We start from the raw sequence: 22,261 nt of genomic DNA on the forward strand, positions 1-22,261 counted from the left end.
AAACATACACACAGATCAATGGAACAGAATAAAGAGCCCAGAAAAAAACTCATATTCAATTAATCTAAGGTAAAGGAGGCAAGAATATACAGCAGAAAAAAAAGTCTCTCCAATACATACTGTTGGGAAAACTGGACAGCTACATGCAAAAGACTGAAACTGGACCACTTTCTTACACCATACACAAAAATAAACTCAAAAGAGATTAAAGACCTAAATGTGACACCTGAAACCATAAACATCCTAAAAGAATACACAGGGAGTAAACTCTTGGATACTGGCCTTAGTATTTTTCTGAATCTAACTCCCCAGGCAAGGGAAATAAAAGAAAAATAAACAACTGTGACTACATCAAATTAAAAAGCTTTTGCACAGTGAAGGAAAACATCAATAAAATGAAAAGGCAACATACTGAATGGGAGAAGATATTTGCAAATGATATATCTGATAAGGGGCAAATACCCAAAATACATAAAGAACTCATACACAGGACACCTGGATGGCTTAGTCGGTTAAGCATCCGCCTTCAGCTCAGCTTATGACCTCAGGGTTCTGGGATCAAGCCCCACATCAGGCTCCCCACTCGGTAGGGAGTCTGCTTCTCCCTTTCTCTCTCCCTCTGTGATCTCTCTTGCTCGCTCTCTCTCTCAAATAAATAAAATTAAAAAAAAAAAAGAACTCATACACAAAACAAACAATCTGGTTTAAAAATTGGTAGAGAACCCGGGTAGACTTTTTTCCAGAGAAAATATAGAGATGGCCAACAAACACATGAAAAGATGCTCAACATCACTCATCACCAGGGAAATGCAAATCAAAATCATAATGAGCTATCACCTTACACAAGTCAGTAAGTATCAAAAAGACAAGAACAAGCGTTGGTGAGGATAAGGAAACAAGAGAACCCTCAGTATCCCTCATGAACACGGATGAAAAATTCTTATATAACAATGATATATAATAATAACATATAAAAAGTACAATATATCATAACTAATTGGGATTTATTCTGGGATTGCAAGATTGATTAACAGTCAAAAGTCAATGACTATAATTTACCATGTTAACAAACTAAAACAGAAAAACTATATGGCTATCTCAAAGATACAAAAAAGCATTTGACCAAATCCAACACCCATTCCAGATAAAAAATTCTCAGGAATCCAGAAATAGAAGGGGACTTCCTCAAACTAATAAAAGGCACATATGAAACATCTACAGCTAACATATTTAGTGGTGAAAGGCTTCTTAATGGCAATGATCAAGAACAAGGCAAGAATATCTGCTCTCATCACTTCTATTCAACATTGTACTAGAAATCCTAACAATGCAATCAAGCAAGAAAAATGAAAAAAGGGGAAAATATTAGAAAGGAAGAATATAAAATTACCTTTATCCACAGGTGATATGATTGGATATACAGATAATACTATGGAATTTACAGAAAAGTCTACTAGAACTAATAAGTGTATTTAGCAGGGTCGCAGGAACAAAATCAATATACATAAATCAATGCAATTTCTATATACCAGCAACAACTAATTAGAAACTGACCTTTAAAAAATATTTACAGTAGCATCAAAAAATAGGAAATGCTTAGGGACACATTTGACAAAAGAGAAGACTTGAGCAGTGAAAACTACAAAATATTGCCAAGAGAAATTAAAGAAAACTTAATAAATGGAGTGATGTACTGTGTTCATGGATTCAAAGACTCAATATTAGTATGATGTCAATTCTCACCAAATTGATCTATACATCTGATGCAATACCACTCTAAATCCCAGTAAGATTTTCTGTAGAAGCTGAAAATCTGATTCTAAAATTTATGTGAAAATGTAAAAGACCTAGAATAGCCAAGCCAATTTTGAAAAAAAGGAACAAAGCTGGAATAGCTTACACTACCTGACTTCAAGGCTTACTACGAAAGCCACGGTAATCAAGGCTACTGTGCTATTAGAATAAAGATAAGCAAAAAGATCAGTAAAACAAAATAGAGCCCAAAAATGACCCACACGTTTTATTATACAAAAGGTGCCAATGGTGCGACAGCGCTGGTGGTATACTGGTGAGCATAGCCACCTTCCAAAAGGTGCCAATATGAGAAAGATAATTTTTTGAGCAAATGGTATTAGAACAAACAACTGAAGAGCCATATGCTGAAAAAAATAAATCTTGACCCTTACCATGTAAACATACAGAAAATTTAACTCAGAATGGATCACAGATCTAAACACAGAATAAACTGGCAAACATTTCTTGGTAGAACACAAAAAGAAAACTAAAAAAGAAATCAATAAATTGACAATCAAAACTAAAAACTATTGCTCTTCAAAAGATATGGTTATAAAAGTGAAATAGACAAGCCAAAGCCTGGGAGAAAATATCTGCAAAACATTTATCTGACAAAAAAACATAACCCGAATACAGAAAGAACTCTTACTACTATATAACAATAATATTTTACAAATCCAAAAATTTTTAATGGGCAAAAGATCTGAAATTTCACCAAAGAAGATACATTAATGGAAAATACACGCAAAAAAAAAAGATGCTCAGCATCATTAATTATTAAGAAAATGCAAATTAAAACCATGATAAATTTAAAAAGAGTGAACACACCAAGTGTGTTGATTGTGTGTTGATTGTGTGAAGCAATTAGAACTCTCACACATGGCTGCTATAAAATATATAGTCAACTTCGGAAAACAATTTCCAAATTTTGGGAGGTTTCCTTTAATTTCTTTAAAGAAGTTAAATTTTTTTTAAAAACTCAACATAGGAAAGAATATTAACATTATTACTATAAACAATAATAATAAAATAAGTTCTTTTCTCTTCCCTTAATTTTTCTTAGCACTGTTTTGTAGTCTTCACTATACAAATAGTTTCGTAAAAAGTTAAACATAATCCTACCTTATGAATTAGCCATTCTTCTTCTATTTACACAAAAGAAATAAATGTATATACCTATCTAAACTTTTACATATATTTTTATAAGCAGCTCTATTGTAGTAGCCAAAACCCAGAAATAACTCAAGTGTTCATTGTGGTAGCTTTAAAATATGTCCACAAATTCTTTTTTTTTTTAATGATTTTTTATTACGTTAGTCACCATACAGTACCATCCCCGGTTTCCGATGTAAAGCTCGATGATTCATTAGTTGCGTATAACACCCAGTGCACCATGCAATACGTGCCCTCCTTACTACCCATCACCGGTCTATCCCATTTCCCCACCCCCCTCCCCTCTGAGGCCCTCAATTTGTTTCTCATAGTCCATAGTCTCTCATGTTTCATTCCCCCTTCTGATTACCCCCCCTTTCTTTATCCCTTTCTTCCCCTACCGATCATCCTAGTTCTTATGTTCCATAGATGAGAGAAATCATATGATAGTTGTCTTTCTCCGCTTGGCTTATTTCACTTAGCATTATCTCCTCCAGTGCCGTCCATGTTGCAGCAAATGTTGAGAATTCGTTCTTTCTGATAGCTGAGTAATATTCCATTGTATATATGGACCACAACTTCTTAATCCAGTCATCTGTTGAAGGGCATCTCGGCTCCTTCCACGATTTAGCTATTGTGTCCACAAATTCTTTAACACTTCTCCCTTCAGAAGTGGAGTCTGACACTTCTCACCTTGAGAATAGGCTGGTTATAGTGCCCTACTTCTAACAAATGGTAACTTTACCTAGGTTTTAGATCAAAAAAATTGTTTTATCCTCAGAATTGAGTACATCTCAGGTCTTGTCTTTTGTTTCTGTACCACAAAACCTGGAATGCTATAATAAAGCCACAGTGTGACACTTGGCGTGGGGGGGTGGTGAGGGAAGCTACCAACACAAAAGCTAAGGTTCAGTTCCATTTCTGGACATTAACAGTATTATTCCTAACGACATATGTATATAACAAATAATCAACAATGTATCATTTGACCTATCTGCTAATTATAAAAGGATCTGACTTGAGTGCACAGAAAATATACAGCTGTTTAAAACTAATGGCTTTGGGCACCTGGGTAGCTCAGTCGGTTAAGCAGCAGACTCTTGATTTCAGCTCAGATCATGATCTCAGGATTGTAGGATCAAGCCCCAAGTTGGGCTCCACACTCAGGGCAGTATGCCAGAGGGGAGTCTGCTCGAGGATTCTCTCTCTCCCTCTGCCCCCTGCCAATCGCACTCTCTCTCTCTCTCTCTCAAATCAATCCTTAAAACCGATGGCTTATACTCAGGTGTATTCCCCATTCATGTCTGGACCTAGTTAAAGCAAGACTATCTCACCTGCTTTCGGGAAAGGATGAAAGCTGAAGTGCACTTTACACATGGCAAAAGGTACTCTAGGAAGGTTAGTAGAAGACAGGTTACACATCCATAGTTGGCACTGAAAAGTTTCCAGGTCTTACCATTTAGGTCCCATTGGTTCAAAGTATAAATTTTGTAGTTTAAAGTCTGTCTTCCATTTAAATATTATTTAACTACCAAAGCACTCTCTTCTATAATTCTACAGGACATAATCTCATTAGGCCTGTAAAAAGGCCAATAATAAATCAAGAGGACTCTTCTTTTGACATTATCAGGAACAGGTCCCAATATGCAAATGATTGTTTATTATTTGTTCCTCTTTTTCTACATTCTCTGCTTGTCCTAACCTAACCATTTCTCTAAATTCTTCTTTCTCCCTTCATTCCTCTATAGCAGTGATTCTTCGCTAGCTTATCACGGGGAAAGCAAACAGAAAACACCAAGGTCCAAACTTGTTGAAGAAAGATAGAATCCTTAGGGTGCCCGGGTGGCTCAGTCAGTTGAGTATCCAACTTTTGATTTCAGCTCAGGTCATGATCTCAGATAGGGGGATCGAGCCCCACCTCCAGCTCCATGCCTAACACTGAGTCTGCTTAAGATTCTCTCCCTCTCCCTCTACCCTCCCTTCCCCCCCCACACACGTGCGCACATACATGCATGCTCACTCTCTCTCTCAAAAAAAAAAAAAACAACTATATTTTTATTAAATTTGCTAGGTGATTCTATTACTTCAAGTTTAAGACAAACTGCTCTAACCCAGAAGTTCTTAAATTGGTTGCACATTAGAATAATCGGGGGAACTTTTAAATACCCTAATGCTGATACTTAGAAACACTAGTGAGACTCAAGAATCAGTATATTTAAAGTTCCCCAGGCATGAACCAGCATTATTCATATCACCTGGATGCTTGTTAGAAAAGAAGAATTTCCAAAACCACTCCAGACTTACAGAATCAGAGTCTGCATTGACCAAGATTTCCAAGTAGTTTGTTTGGGGGAAGCAATACACTATTTCTCAAACTAGGCTATACCCTGGAATGACCGGGGGACCTCTGAAAATTACTGATGCCTGTTCCTACTTCCTGAGATTCTGATTTTAACTAGTCTAGGTTGCAGCTTTGGTTCATCCACTACCACTCCACTGAGAAAAATTCATCAAGGTAACTAGTCTTGAAATCACCTTCACTAGAGCAGAAAAAGGTCTCTCTTCAGTGGGTGTCATGACAGATACAGTCCCTGGAAGTGGGCAAAAATAAAGGAGTCCTTTAGAGCAGAGGTCAGCACATTTTTTCTATAGAAGACTAGACAGTATTTTGTGGGTCATGTGGTCTTTGTCACAACTACTCTTTTTGTAGTAGCCATAGACAATACAGAAGCAAATGAATGTGTTCCAATGAAACTCTGTATGCCAAAGGGGGGTGATGGGCTAGAGCTGACCTTCAAACCAAAGTCTGACAACCCCTGCTCTAGTGCAGTGCTTCTCAAACTTTACCTCAGAATGGCCTAGAAGGCTTGTTCAAACAGATGGCTGGCTCCCGGCCTCAGAATTGCTGATTCGGTAGATCTGGGTGAACTCTGAGAAGCTCAAATCCTAACAAGTCCCCAGGTGATGCTGATGCTGTTAGTCCACGGATCACAATCCGAGAATCACTGATTTAAAGTAGTGGTTCTCAAACTTTACTACATGTCAGAATCACCTAGAGAAATTTTTAAAATTCTGATGCTATACTCCAGATAACATAAATCAAAATCTCTGGGGATGGGGACAAATTTTCTACTGTAAAGGTTCCAAACACTTGGGTTATGGCACACACTAGTGGTAAGTCAAAGATACAGTAGACTGTACATATAGATGGCCACCAACAATTCATCTCATCCCTCCATCTGCACTGTACTCTCCCACCAAAAGGCAGCGTTTATTTCCCTTTACACTGAATCTGGAGTAGCCCTGCGTCTTGCTTTGACCAAAAGAATGTAGCAGAAATGATTCTGTGTGATTTCCAGGCCTAGGCCTTAAGAAAAGCCAGCTATTACATTAAGAATTCTGACTACCCTGCTGGAGAGAGACCACATTATAAGAGAAAATCCCCAGGGAATGAAAGACTCCAAAGGGCAGGAGAAGCCTGGCCAATCCCAGCCATTCTAGCCACCCCAGGTGAGGCACCAGACATGCTGCATCCTCTAGCCACACACAAGCCACTCAGCCAACAGCAACTGACACAGAGACAAGCTGCCCCCCTCCAAGCCCTACCCAAACACATGACAGTAGTTGTTTTAAGTCACTAAATTTTGGGGTGGTTGTTAAACAGCCAGAGATAAATAAGATGTCAACAGTCTTACATAAGTTATTAGTGTTCATACGGGGTTTTTTTGGTGTTTTTTTTTTCTTTTTTTTTTAAGAGAGGGAGCGATGAGGGAGAGGGAAAGGGAGAGAGAGAATCTTAAGCAGACTCCACACTCAGCACAGAGCCCAACACCGGGCTCAATCTCACAACTGTGAGATCATGACCTGAACTGATATCAAGAGTCAGATGCTTAACCAACTCAGCCACCCAGGCACACCAGCGTTCGTAAGTTTTCACAGTGATTTAAGAAGTTGTAAACTATTTGGTATAACCATTCAGAAATTACCAACTGCTAAAATTATATTCTTGCTAAAATTATATTTTAATATTATTTGTCTGACTTGCTCTGTAAAGTATTTAAATGCAGTAATTACTACTTTAACAAAATTATGTAACTTTCCCCCTGGTGTTACCATTTGAACCATCCAAAACTATTTTAGTCACAATTTATTTGTCATCACTTCTTGGCTTTGTACCCACTGTTAAATATTTCATCTTTCTTCGGCTCTTATTTTCACAAATTTTTGCTATTAATACGCTCTTATTTTTCGCATTCCTCCTACTTATAAGGTATGTATGATTGTTTCTTTAGCATCAGCGTTATGAACTATTTCTATTAGAATACAATCAATCATTTTTTTTTACTATTCTTGATATTTATTATTGGCTTTTGATGTTAATTAGCTAAACTCTGACTCTTCATGAAATTTCATTTTATTTTTAATTATTAAATAACATTTACTTCTGAAGATGAAATTAAATATACAAAATCTGTTGTAATGAGCACTGAGTGTTACATGTAAGTGATGAATCACTGAAGTCCACTCCTGAAACTAACCTTACACTATGTTAACTAACTGGAATTTAAATAAACACTTGAAATAAACACATAAATGCACATAATCATTTAAATGGGATTTTAGGCATTTGCAGATTTTAAAACACTTTGAAAATTTGATTTTCTCGGGCGCCTGGGTGGCTCAGTTGGTTGAGCGTCTGCCTTTGGCTCGGGTCATGATCCCAGGGTTCTAGGATGGAGCCTCACGTCAGGCTCCCTGCTCGCGGGGAGCCTGCTTCTCCCTCTCCCACCACCCTGTACTCTCTCTCTCTCTCTCACACATAAACTCTTTAAAAAAAAAAGAAAATTTTATTTTCTGATCATACATAAGAGTAACATTTATTGCATTAACTAAAATGAGTTAGTATTTCCTATTTTACTTACTAATTGTTCATTTTATTATCTTCCAACATAATTTATTTTAAAACATTTTAAGAATGCAGAAAAGTATATACACACATATCTAATTCTGAATCTTAAGACATATTGTTTCATTTTCATACTTAAATGGATTTTTTACTGATTGTTCTTTTCCCACCATAATGGACAAATTTTTCAATAAATAGTGCTGGAAAGTGATTACATTCAGAATACAAACACAATGGTCCAAATCCTCTTCTTTGACCTATCTTTTTATATCAAAGTTATTAAATGAATCAACGGTAGAAGCAAATCGTACAGGACTTCAACACAAAACATCCATTTCATACAGAAAGATCTGTACTCTAAACTTCTGCAAACACAAAATAAGAAACAAAGTTCTTTTATGAGATTAGTCACAACAATATCAGATTAAGAAACTAGTTACAAAGAAAAAAGAAGCTAGTTACAAGACTACCCAATTAAGAACTAGAGCCAGACTGTCTCATACAATTGCACAATTGCACAATATATTAGCTTGCAAGGAGAATGTCAAAACTTCATAATTTCCAAACAGGCAAAGGAAATTAAAAAGGTACCACATTTGAATAACAGAACAGATGCATTCGACAGCATGCCAAATAAACACAGCAGAATCACTAATCCAGAAGAAAATGTTATCAAAAGTGTTTATTGCTGAAGGATGACTCTATGTGTTATGGACTGCCCTCAAGTTAACAGCAATGGCTGAAACGTCTGAATAGATTAGCTTGCAAAGCCACCGACTGTTTTCGCAAAGTACCGAAACAAACTCCTAGGGATGAAATACTCAAAACGCTAGAAGAAAACTCTAAAACAAAAAAGATTATATTATGGAGACGTTCTAATGTTGCATACCAATAGTCCTGTCACAATGACAGCAAGATATAAATGTGCACTAAAAATACATTTGGAAAACTGTGAAGACCTAGTAACACATTCTTTCACAAAGGATCCCTCATAAAGTAAAAGTTTGCACGTAGATATAAATTCCAAAGTAAATGTTACCAAAATAATGTATGAATCTAAACAAAGTATTCAAAACCTTTGGTTCATCCATTTTTAGCTTTTTGGTAAAGAAAGGATATGAGAATATCACTCTCCGCTGTTTCATACAAAATGTATTGGCTGTCCAAAGGAAGAACTGTGCCTCCTAAGTTTGTAAGTTAAAAGTAGAATTCAAGAAGTTTAGGAGGAATAAATCTCAACTTGCAGATTCAGTTAATGCTAGTTACTGACTTTAAATATGGCTTAAGTAGCATTCCGCGATCTGATGAACTTATTTCAAGCAATCCTTGATACATATGACAATTAACATACACTGACAAAATGTGGGTTCAGAATGTTGGAAAGGAGAGGCTGAGAATGAATCACTAGGGAGTCAGTGCTATAATCTACCGCCACGAAGAGAATTATTAAAAGTTAATTAAGGTTTAAAGGAAGAAAAAAGTAGGTAGACCAACTTCTGTGTATACCTGCGAAAAAGGTTCACCATTACTTTATTCAAAATCTATTCAGTTTATCCAGAAAAATGCAAGCATTACATATGTCAATGAAAGAAAAAAAAAAAAAAAGAGCACTTCAACTTAATGAATGATTGCTCCTTTAAAGCACAACTTAAAGAGACAGAATTACTTAAATTCTAATTACATGGGATAATGAAGGTCCTATTAGTCAGGGGGAAAGGGCAAAATAAACTCCTATCAATCAGGAGCAAAGGGCAATAAATACTTGCCTGCCTTTCACCAATAAGCCTACTAATGCAGACGACATACCCATCAATGACAATGACCAAGACTTTGAAAAGATCATCAATTTTAAAATCTTAATCAGGAATTGCCTGAAAACTATTTCATGTGTAAGACCAATTTCATTAAAAAGTTATGTTCTAGGGAAGCCAGTTTCTCATTAAATATTTTTATTTAATATATTCATTTAGTATTAAATATTCTCAAGTTTCTCATTAAAACATTTTTTAGGGTACCTGGGTGGCTCAGTCAGTTAAGCTTCTGCCTTCAGCTCAGGTCATGATGATCCCAGAGTTCTGGGATCAAGTCCCATATCAGGCTCCCTGCTCAGTGGGGAATCAGCTTCTTCCTCTCCCTCTGTCCCTCCTTACTTGTGTGCACGCACGCACACTCTCTCTTTCTCTCTCAAATAAATAAAAGCTTTAAATATATATATGATGTATTATACGGTGACTAACATAACATTATAAAATATATATATTAAATATTTAGAAATGTTATACACATTCAGAATGTAATATCTTCCCTAATACTATGTGTTTTAACATAATTGTATAAAAAAGAAATTTTTATTTATTAAATATTTTAATTTATTAAATAAATAACTTTTAACATAATTCCATTTTAAAAATCTAAGCATTTTTCACCAACACCCAGATAGGACATGACACTTTCATGAAACCATCTATTGAGTAAATGAGTAGACAGCTATAATATGGAAACTCAAACTCGCAAAAACACAAAGAAAAAGGGTTACACATTTTTTTAGAATTTATGCAGCAATTCAACCTTAAAATTTCCTCCAGCAAAGATAATAATCAAATAAATATTCCAAGTTCCTTACAGCAACAGCAAATTAGAATTCAAGAATGTCATCAGTGAAGTTATAGAAATCTCTATGCTCCAGAAAAAACAAATCAGTATTCAAGCCAACTCCAGTACATAATAGAATGTAGCACACATGACCTGCTCTGGAAAAGTCATGAGTTGGCATCTTATAAAGACATGAGTTAAAGAGCAACCCTAGAAAATTCTCATTCTGTAAAGAATAAGGAACAGTAATATCTATTTTTACAGACGAAATAAACCACAAAAGAATCCGAATAATTTTTTTAAATGACGAGATAATCTAATTCCAATCTATGTTTTTTTTTTTTTAAAGATTTTATTTATTTATTCGACAGAGAGAGAGACAGCCAGCGAGAGAGGGAACACAAGCAGGGGGAGTGGGAGAGGAAGAAGCAGGCTCATAGCCGAGGAGCCTGATGTGGGGCTCGATCCCAGAACGCCGGGATCACGCCCTGAGCCGAAGGCAGACGCTTAACCGCTGTGCCACCCAGGCGCCCCTAATTCCAATCTATGTTTAATCTTACTTGGCTAAAAACCCAAATGGCGCTATTACTTCAAACATTTACTTAACCCAAAAAGTTATTCATAAATGACATCTGTAGCCTATCCAGCTTTTTAACCAGACACAAACTGATACACCAAAACCTAAGGTTACAAAGTCTGCTATAGACTGTGAGCAGATTCCAGTGTTTATTACATTTTAGAAAGCAGTTTGTCATATCCTATAAAGCCTCCTTCACCCTGTAATGCTATGTAATTAAAATTCATTGTAGAAAATGCTACTAAAATAAAGCATTTCATGTAGCTAGGTTTTTCCCACATTTTAACAAATGGCTCTGAGATCATAATTAAATCTTATAATAAATAATGCTTTGTAATCTTAGAATGTATATAACTAAAAGTCATCTAGTAAAGCCCATTCATTTTACAGAGGAGGAGCATGAAGCTCAAAAAAATTAAATGATCTCCCCAGGATAAGAATTATGCAAGTACTAGGGATATTACAGTAAACAAGAGATGTGTCACTCCTATCTATATTCTAGTTAAAGTGAAGTATGCGATATTATGATGGAGGAAGAATCCTTGCCTCATATGTAAGAACTCTGATTCAAGTACACACAAGTCACTCCTCCTGGGAAAAATTAAAAGTACTTGTTAACAAGAAACAAAAAGGCCAGGTAAAGCAGACAGCATAGTAACTATAAAAGGAAAGGATATTAAAGTAAACCAAGGTCTTACAATTTCATACCTGTATCTATTAGTAGGAAAATTTCTGAGATGCTATAAAAAATATGCAAATAAAATTAGAAAGGCACTGGACATCTGAGTGTAGTTTCAGAGTTTGCTATATATACATATATAGCATATATACAGACACAAGCTGACCGACCTATAGCCTTAAGACCTCTGAGCAGACAGGCAGACAAAGAGTAATCTCCTGTTGGTTTGCAAATTATTTTTTTAAATACTTTATTTTATTTATTTATTTGAGAGAGGGAGAGAGAGCACGCACACACAAGCAGCGGGGAGGGGGAGAGGCAGAGGGAGAAGCAGACTCCCCGCTAAGCAGGAAGCCCGACGCAGAGCTTGATCCCAGGACCCTGAGATCAGGACCTGAGCTGAAGGCAGAAACTTAACCCGCCACCAGGCACCCCATTTTGCCAATTATTTTTAAAGCAACATAAATTTTACAGTCAAAACAGAGATCCTGAAGTTTTTCAAGTGCCAGAAACAATAAAACAAAAAAGTTTAAACATTGCTTTTAATATCTACCCAGTGTGTGCTGTCACTGATTTAACACATTTTTATTCATTTAATGACTATAAAAAAACACTTAAGACTTTTAATAACTTCATAACCTCGGTGTCCTTAACTCTGCCATGAGTAACTACTTTCTACCAAGAATCTTCTAGGTGGTAGTAGCAGAGATTAATACAACAAAGTGCCTGCAGTCATGGAACTTAGAATGGATAATACATTAAGTACATACATACATTTAAGAACCAGACCACATATCTGTATATCATCTATGTGTGCGTGCACACTCACATGTGTGTATGTGTACGTGTATAAAAAACAGAGTAAAATGACATAAAGTGACTGTAGGGCAGTCAAGGAAGATTTCTCTGAGAGGTTGTGACCTAAATAAAGTGAAGGAGATCATAGGAAGAGAAGTAATATTGTAAGGAAAACAGCCACACAGAGATATGAAGGAAGAACATTCTGCACAGAATAGATAGCAAGTGCAAAGGCCCTAAGATGAGAACTACTTTGATATGTTAAAAAACAACAAAGAGTCCAAGTAGCTACAGCCAAGTAGAGAGTAGAGATAAGACCAGGGAGTTAGCAAAAGTCTGACCATAGCTTGGTATGACTGTAACAGATTTTACTCTGAGTGTGATGGGAAGCTAGAACAGTAGAATGCTGTTAATTAATTTATATTTTTACACTTCTTCCTGACATGGTGCCTGGGTGGTTGAGTCGGTTAACCATCCAACTCTTGATTTTGGCTGCGGTCATGATCTCAGGGTCGTGAGATCAAGCCCCACATCGGGCTCTGTACTGAATGTGGAGCCTGCTTAAAATTCTCTCTCTTCCTCTCCCTCTGTCCCCCAACCCACTCACTCACGTTCTTGCTCTCAAAAATAATAAAATAAAATAAAATAAAATAAAATAAAATAAAATAAAATAAAATAAAATAAAATAAAATAAAATAATAAAATAAAATAAAAGTTCTTCCTGGCTGCTGTATACAGAACTCATTGAGGAAGGGCAAGAAAAGAAGCATAAGTTGGGAGGCTATGATATAATCCTAAACAAGAGGTGGTAGTAGTTTAGACTTGGAGGTGACAGAGAAACTACTGTTAGATTTGGGGTATATTTTGCTAAGATATTGGATATGGAGAATATGGAAAAAAGAGAAGTCATATAAGAAGTTTTAAGGATAAAAATTTTTAAGTTGCACAATAATTTGCCTGCCAAAAATATTTTTTTTCCTCAGTGCTATTGGTTTTTATTATTAAAGCCAAGATTGGAAAACAGCTATTCTGCCACCATGCCATGACCCTCCCACCTACTTCCACATTTATCCTGTTATGTCCTGTGAAAGTGAAAACTAGATTTGTCTGGAAAAGACTCAGAAATGCTCATGCCCGCCAAAAATATTTTCAAATTATAGCCTTTATGGATGGTGTGCTGGTTAATTGTTGGTTTTCACCACTACATCACCCTTCCATGGGCTCCTCCGCTATATTGCCAGGTGCTAGAAATCTGCAAAGCATATTTCCTAGGCCTCCCTGCATACAAAGAGGTTAGGTTCTGCCAATGGAAGCCAATGTTAGATTAAGAAGCAAGACATAGAGGAAGCCACTCTGTTTTTCTGCTTCTTTTCTGGACACAGACATCAGTGAGCAACTATGAGCCACACCAACTTTGAGCAGCACTGGTGACCAATCTGGGCAGTGTCAAGGGGACTACAGGCTCCTTGACTCTTGAGGCAGCCACAAGAAGGCAAGCTCCTGGCTTCCTGGCCAGGTAACAATGGCTGTATTCTCAATAGTGCAGTACTTAGGGCTCTGGGAAACACTACTTTCCCTTTTGTTTCTCCAGCCCAGGGGCAATAGCTACTTCCAGTATTTACTAATCTCTAGGTGGCATCACCTGAACGTTTTTTATTCCTTTAGCCCTTCCAACATTTTTGTAATCAATTCACTGTATTAAAATCTATCAGAAATACCCTAAATGGTTTCCGTTTTCCTGAATGTACGCCAGCTGACAGAGTAAGGAAAGGAGTATCATTCTCCAGAGTCTACTTTCATATACTGTGTTCCTCATAACATCCTTACGTATAGGCATGGCAAATTCTATTATTCCCTTTTATGAAACAATAAACTGAAAAATGAAAGTGATTATTAAAATACTTTGAAGATTCCTTGACAAGAAAACTTCAATACACATTTAAACAACTTATTTACCAAGCATTTATCTTAACCATAACTTTTCACATATAAAACTATAACAAAGAGCAAGGTATTATTATGTAAAGCAATAATATAAGATTTACACTGATTTTTTTTTAAGATTTTATTTATTTATTTGAAAGAGAGAACATGATCAGGGGGAGGGGCAGAAGGAGAGGGAGAAGCAGACTCCCTGCTAACCAGAGAGCCCAACCTGGGGCTCAATCTCAGGATGCTGAGATCATGACCTAAGCCAAAGGCAGATACTTAACCGACTGAGCCACCCAGGTGCCCCAAGATTCACACTAATTTAAAGAAAATATCAGAAACAAGACTATTACAAAAGATAATATATTATGGAGAAAACATTTAAGTTTTTATGTTAATTTCCAATCAATAGCTTTTATCCCCCACAAAATTAATTCTTACTATATTACATTTTTTAAGAAGTTTAAATACAACCAATCACTTGATTTAAAAAGAAATCAAACACCATATTTTGGCATCTAAATCTGCCAGAAGGCAAAAAGAGAACGAATAAGAGGTCATCGAAAAAAACAAATCGATCAAAATATTAGAGCTAAAACCACAAAATTCTTAGAAGAAAATGAAGGAATAGGATGTGAAAAACTGGAACATTCATGATCTGGGATTTGGCAACGGATTTTTGGATATGACCCCAAAAGCAGAAGCAACAGAAGAAAAAATAAACTGAATTTCATCAAAATTAACTTTTGCGCAAAGGGCATTATCAAGAAAGTGAAAAGACAGCTTACAGAATAGGAGAAAATATTTATATATCACTTATCTGATAAGAGTTTAACATCCAAAATATACAAAGAATTCAATTTTAAAAATTCCAATTTAAAAATGGTCAACAGAGTTGAATGGGCAACAATGGTAACAACGACAAAAGATATACAAATGGCCAATAAACACACGAAAACATGGTCAACTGCATTAAGTATTAGAGAAAAGCAAATCAAAACCACAGTGAGACACTACTTCCCACCTACTAGGATAGCTATGATCAAAAAAATGGAAAATAATAAATGTTGACAAGGATGTGAAAATCTGGAACATTCATACATTGCTGGTGGGAATGTGAAATGGTACAGGTTCTGTGAAAAACAGTTTAGTGGTTCCGCCAGAAGGAAGGAAGTATATGAACCAGTAATTCCACACCTGGATATATACCCAAAAGAACTGAAATCAGGAACTGAAGCAGATACTTATACATGCTAATTTCTGTACAGATAAAATTTGAAGTACAATTAAAATAAATATTTTCAGATAACTTTATCCTTAATTTATTGACCAAAAAAATCAAATAAACTAAGAACCAAAAATTAGTAGAATTTAAAGAATGTAAGTGTTGATATTCTTGTTATAAATAGCTGCTAATAAATTTTGAGGCCCCAAATAATTATATGACAACCATATATTTTAATTTTTAAAAAAATTATAAGCATATAACACAAAAATAAACTCAAAATAGATTAAAGACTTGAACAGAAGACGAGAACCCATAAAACTCCTAGAAGAAAACACAGGCAGTAAGCTCCTTGACGTAAGTCTTAATGATTTTTTTGGATTTGACACCAAAACAAAGGCAACAAAAGCAAAAATAAACAAGTGGGACTACATCACACTAAAAAGTTTCTGCACTATAAAGGAAACCAACAACAAAGTGAAAAAGCAACTTACTGAATGGTGGAAAATATCTGCAAGTCATATATCTGATAAGGGGTTAATATTTAAAAAAAAACGAACCTCATACAACTCAACAGAAAAAAAAATCTGATTAAAAAATGGGCAGAGGGTCTGAACAGACATGTTTCCAAAGAAAACATGCAGATGGCTGATACATGAAAAGATGTTCTACATCAGTAATCATCAGGGAAATGTAAATCAAAACGCGATAGATACCACCTCATCCCTGTTGGAACAGCTATTATCAAAAGGACAAGAAAAAAAAAAAAGACAAGAAATAACAAATGTTGATGAGGTTACAGAAAAAAGGGAATCCTTGCGCACTGTTGGTGGCAATGCAAATTGGTGCAGCCACTATGGAAAACAGTATAGCAGTTCGTCAAAAAATTAAAATTAGAACTACCATATGATCTAGCAATCCTGCTTCTGGGTATTATGGGAAGAAAGTGAAAACACTAACTTGAAAAGATATCTGCGCCCCATGTTTATAATAGCTTTATTCACAAGAGCCAAGACATGGAAACAACCTAAATGTCCATCAATGGATGAAGAGATAAAGAAGATATACATATATAGATATAGATATAGATGTATATAGATGTACACATACACATACAATGCAATACTACTCAGCCACAAAAAATAATGAACTCCTGCCATTTGCAACAAAATGGATGGACCTTGCAGGTATTATGCTAAGTGAAATAGGTCAGAGAGAAAAAGATAAATACTGTATGATTGCACTCAAATGCAAAAATTTTTAAATAACAACAAGAAAAAAAAACAAGCTTAAGGATACAGACAGCAGATGGGTCTGGTGGCTGCCTGAGTCAGGGATAGGGAGTGACGGTGGTCAAAGGTGTAAATTTCTACATAATAAAAAAACATTAAAATAAAAAAAAAGGTGTAAACTTCTAGTTATGAAATGAATATGTTGTGGGAACGTAATGTACAGCATGATGACTACAGTTAATAATACCATACTGCAGGGGCGCTGGGGTGGCTTAGTCAGTTAAGCAGCTGACTCTTGATTTCAGCTCAGGTCGTGATCTCACGTCTGGCTCTGAGATCAGTGCAGAGTCTGCCTGTCCCTCTCCCTCTGCTCCTCCCGCCCTCCAATAAACAAATGAATAAAATTTTTTAAAAAATAATAATAATACTATACTGCATATTTGAAAGTAGGTAAGAGAGTGGGTCCTGAAAGTTCTTATCACAAGAAAAAAAATTATAACTACGTGTGGTGAAACATGTTAACTGGAGTTTGCTGTGGTTATCATTTTGCAAGATATGCAAATACAGAATCGATACATGGGATCACAGTACACATGAAACAAATATAACGTCAATTATACCTCAATAAAAACTGTTTTGAAAAGAAGTATACAACTTACAAGCTACTATGTTATCAGTAAACTTTTACAAAATTTATAAAGCAATTTCCTGACATTCTAAAAGTAGTATATATCCCTCATTCTTGAGGGATAAAAGCCCTTAAATCTTTTGTGTTTTTTCTTATTCTGATTTTAGGTTTCATTGCATTGGCTATAATCATAAAAATAAATGTTCTTAACAAAGGAAAACAGAAAAAAAAACAGCATCTTTTGCCTTCACAAATAACTAGAATAAAAGTCCTCAAATCTTAAATGCATATATAAATAGCTCAAAGAATACAGCAGTCTTTAATACTGGCAACTGATTAGACAAAGGGGATATATTTTTAAGTATCTTAAAAGAAGTAGCTAAATTTAGAATAATGGCTTTTACTTCTTCATTCTTAAAATAATTCCTTAAAAACTGACAAAGGCACAACCTAAACAAAATAACTTTTATGGGTATATACTTCATCAATATCAAGTTCACTATATTAAAATGAGAAATAAAGTGTCTCTCTCTCTCATACACACACATACACACACGCTCACATCCACACATTTTAGATCCACCAACTAAAAAGCTGGCAAATCAAAGTTACTGAAGTACAACAAGTAATTTTATAAAATACTGCCATCCAAGGAAAGCACTAAATACTTACATGGTCATAGTAATACCTACTTACTGACACTTACTGTGTGAAAATTTATCATTTCTTGAAGACTGTCAGAAAACTTGGTCAAACTCGTCTACGAGAAAGAAACAGAAAAACCAAGTCATTTAAGAGCCACGAAAATAGGTCATAAAAATGTTACTTCTGCATTTCTGACAGAAAGATCTAGTTACATTGTAAACAGCAACATTTATTTCCGAGGACAATTTTATGGCATGGCCTCATGGGCATGCCCTGCGAAGAGGACAAGTGTACACGTGGTAGGTAACATAAAACTCAAGAATAGGCAAAGAACTAGTACTGTCACATCAATAGGAGTAGGCTAACAAATAGTAATGGCACATATAAACCTAAAAGTAAAATTGAGTGTGTCAAGACTGTGCCCATTTAGACATCCATGAATCAAATGACCATCAAAGCACGCCCCTTACCTAACCAAGTATTACTCCTCATGGAAGAAATATCATAATACTACATAGTATAGCAAGGGGTCTGAGTTAACCCAGCACAGCTAACTGACAAGAACTTTCCTATGCATCCGCATACATACAGTTAAATACTATTATTAAGATTTAAATGCTCTCTCCTTGTGCTATAAGCTCCTACTAGTAAGCACAGTCCTTCTCTCCCTGCTCAGGGCCTCTTGTAGATGATCCAGCTTACCCAGCAGAAGTAAACTCATATTCACAATGCAAATCAACCATCAACTTCTAACTATACTAGTAAACAGGATTATAAAACACCAGTAGGTGGTGATAGCTTTTGTATTCCTAATTTTAAAGACCACTATAACTACTAAAAGATAAGTGGATGCTTAGTCCTTTAATATTTTGTTGAATTTATCATATTAACTAATTTTAATAATACTAACCTCAACTACAGCATCATTACTAGAATACTGTGCCAGGTCTCGAATCCCATTCATGAACTGTTTATTTGCAACACAAAAGGCCTTTCCGGTATCAATCATCACAATACAAAGTTTCACAAGCTGAAAAAGAAAAATATTACATCAGGTTGAAAATAATTATACAAATTACTTAGCTGAACAAGTGTTAGCAATAGCTACATGAGTTAGCCTAGTTAAGATAAATTATGGTTCATCAATAAAACCAAAAAAGACCAACTGAATTGTTCTTTTGAACTCTGACTTAACGAAGTACATTCATAGGGAGTTGTACCTCTGTACAGTTGACCCTGTAGGACCCAGAGGCCGTACGGTAACAACAATAAATAATTTTATCAAGTCAAACTCCATCCCATAAATTAACTCCATAAAAATGTAATAAGCACCTCTTAGAAGGAAGAAGAGGGAACTTCAGGCAGAACAAGCAGTATGCTAAAAAATACTTAAATTCAAAAAAAACAAAAACAAAAAAACCCCCCAAAACCTGTGGTATGGGAGGAAAAGGGAGTAAACTGGTATGTTGGGTTAATCGTGCCAGGCATTCCAGTGTCAATCTATCAACGAAAACATCTGCATTGATTAATCAACCATATTTCTCCAATGCCTACTATTTTAGGCATTGTGCTAGTCTTAAAATTTAGATTTTCTTTCATCTTTCATTCTCTATAATTCTTTTCCTTCCCCTGCCTTTCTTTTTTCTGTTCCTTCCTTATTTTTCTCCTTTCACTCAAACACAGAACATTTTCTTTAAACAAAATCTTGGGTGAATACATATATTTTAAAAAATGTGGAGAAGGGAAGGATACTGAGGGGGTAATGGTGGGGGCACCAAGAAGAGGGTAAAGAGTCAAAAAAAAAAAAAAACAACTTTAGAAAACATCTAAAGGATCTCAGGAGTATAATTTAAAACTGTCACCCTAGGGCCTAGAAGAACAGAAATTAAAAACATCATGGCTGCTCTCAGAAGCTCTAATTCTAACCAGTAGACAAGAAGGTAAATTCTGTACAACACAAACACAACTGCTATGCATGACAAAACCACACCTGATTGAACAAAGGAAGAACATCTAACCAGAGCTATGGGCATTAGGGAAGGATTCCTGGAAAAGATAACACTTAAGAAAAGCCCTGAAGACCAACAAGAATTAGCCAATGAGACAAGAGTAATGGGAAGATACTACTCTAGGAAGAGCATGTACTAAGTAAAGCCCAGAAGCTACACAGGCAGGGCAAACCAGAAGCACTAAGTAGCTTAGTACAGTGAGAAAATGTGGGGCATTAAAAGTGTGACATTGAAAATGTATGCAAGGGCCAGTTCAGGACCAGCCTTTGTGTGCAATGCTAAGATATTCACATTTTGTATGAAAGGAAACCGGAAACAAGTGAAGACACTAATTGGTGAGTTCGCCAGAGTTCTACCTTAGAATGATGACCTAAAAGGAGAAAAAGTAAAGACAGGGAAATAGAAAGAGTAAAGATAAGGGGATTAGACCAAAAACCATGACAGGCTGACTTAAGGCAGTACAGGGAGAGAAATGGGGAGACAAATTCAAAGAATTATAGTCGAATACCCTTATGTAGTAAGTTACGTAGACTGTGTTCCACCAAGGGAAAAAACAGAAGCTGAAATCCAGCCTGAGCTCTGCTTGCCATGTACTACATCCACTAATTCACACAAAGACATTAAACTGGCCAGCAAAAGACTCCTGTTTTCACTGTGTTAGGTCTGAGGTGGCCCTGAACTAGATGGGCCTGTGATATAAGCCAAGTAGAAAGCTGATCAAACACGTGAAAACAGATGTTTGAAACTCAAAAAAGAGGCGTGTGCTATAGATACGGATATAGGAATCATCAGCGAATATACAGTTATCAGTGCAACAGTGCTATATCCTAGACAGAAAGCAGGGGACAGAGCATACAGAGTGAAAACCTCACAAAGGAAACAAAAGAGGGAGAGGAAAAGTAGGAGGAAAGCAAGAGAATAATTTCAACAAGTAAAGAAAGAACAAAATATCAAAAGATAGATGATAAATAGGTTGAAAATCTATAAAAAGATTTTTAAAAAGATTTTTAAAACGTCTATTGAGCTTGGTGACAAAGTCACCAGCATCCCTGGCAAGAATAATTGAAACTGACTAGGGGACCGTTAGCCAGATTACAGTGAGTTATGAACTGCAGATGAAGAAGACATGATGACAGATCAATATTTCCCAATATATATTCTACAGAATATCCTACAGGAACATCCTATACCAAAATAAGGATTCTGTGATAAAATAAAACTGGCAGGGGGCGCCTGGGTGGCTCAGTTGTTAAGCATCTGCCTTTGGCTCAGGTCGCGATCCCGGCATGCTGGGATCAAGCCCCGCATTGGGCTCCCTGCTCAGCAGGAAGCCTGCTTCTTCCTCTCCCACTCCCCCTGCTTGTGTTCCCTCTCTCGCTGCCTCTCTCTCTCTCAAATAAATAAATAAAATCTTTAAAAAATAAAAATAAAAAAATAATAAACCTGGCAAACTGGGTTTAAAGAGCTAAATGGATTTTTTTATTGCTGAACTTTTAATATATCCATGTGTGTTGTGAATCCTAGAAGAGTACAGTATGCAGCATTTCTCAAAAATATTTGACGTGAAATTCTCTTCGGAGGAAGCATGCTCATAGAAACAACATTCCAAAAAACTCACTATGAGAAATGCTGGCAGAGATTAGTCTTTTAAACAGTTTGAAGATTACAAATAAATAAATAGAAAATTACCAGAAATAATGTCTTAAAAACCAGAAAAACTAATTCTAAAATTCATACAGAGTAACCAACACGCAAGAAGGGGGGAAAAAACTGAAAATGAGTAACGAGATGGAAACATTAGCTTTATATATTATTAAAAGGTATTATGCAAGTGTACTAATTACAAGTCTGGGAATGATGTGAACAAACAGACATGTTCAATGGAAAAGAATACAAAGTCAAGAAACAGATACAAATATGCAGTACTTGGTTAAAGTAACTTTCTAGCCAGTGGTAGGAAAAGCGATCTAATAAATGGCAGAGGGACACTAGAATCTATGAGGAAAAAAGAAAAAAAGAAACCAAGTTGAATTTCAAACCCTCCAATTAATTTCAGATGGAATAAAGACTTAAACATGAACTATTAAATCAGAAA

At 35.8% G+C, this 22,261-nt stretch overlaps 1 protein-coding gene across 4 annotated transcripts in view; it reads right to left on the minus strand.

Annotated features, from left to right (window-relative positions):
* ACAP2 (ArfGAP with coiled-coil, ankyrin repeat and PH domains 2) overlaps nucleotides 1–22,261 on the minus strand; it is a 140,104-nt gene that overhangs the window by 61,010 nt on the left and 56,833 nt on the right. For all 4 annotated transcript variants that reach the window (XM_026496160.4, XM_026496151.4, XM_057306536.1 and 1 more), the window contains exons 3-4: nucleotides 19,068–19,187; nucleotides 18,219–18,272 (exon numbers count right to left, since the gene is read on the minus strand). In XM_026496160.4, the coding sequence (XP_026351945.1) occupies nucleotides 18,219–18,272; nucleotides 19,068–19,187 (174 nt within the window). The remainder of the gene's footprint in view (nucleotides 1–18,218; nucleotides 18,273–19,067; nucleotides 19,188–22,261) is intronic.

The sequence above is a fragment of the Ursus arctos genome, unplaced genomic scaffold, assembly GCF_023065955.2.
Source record: "Ursus arctos isolate Adak ecotype North America unplaced genomic scaffold, UrsArc2.0 scaffold_4, whole genome shotgun sequence".
NCBI classification, from domain to species: domain Eukaryota; kingdom Metazoa; phylum Chordata; class Mammalia; order Carnivora; family Ursidae; genus Ursus; species Ursus arctos.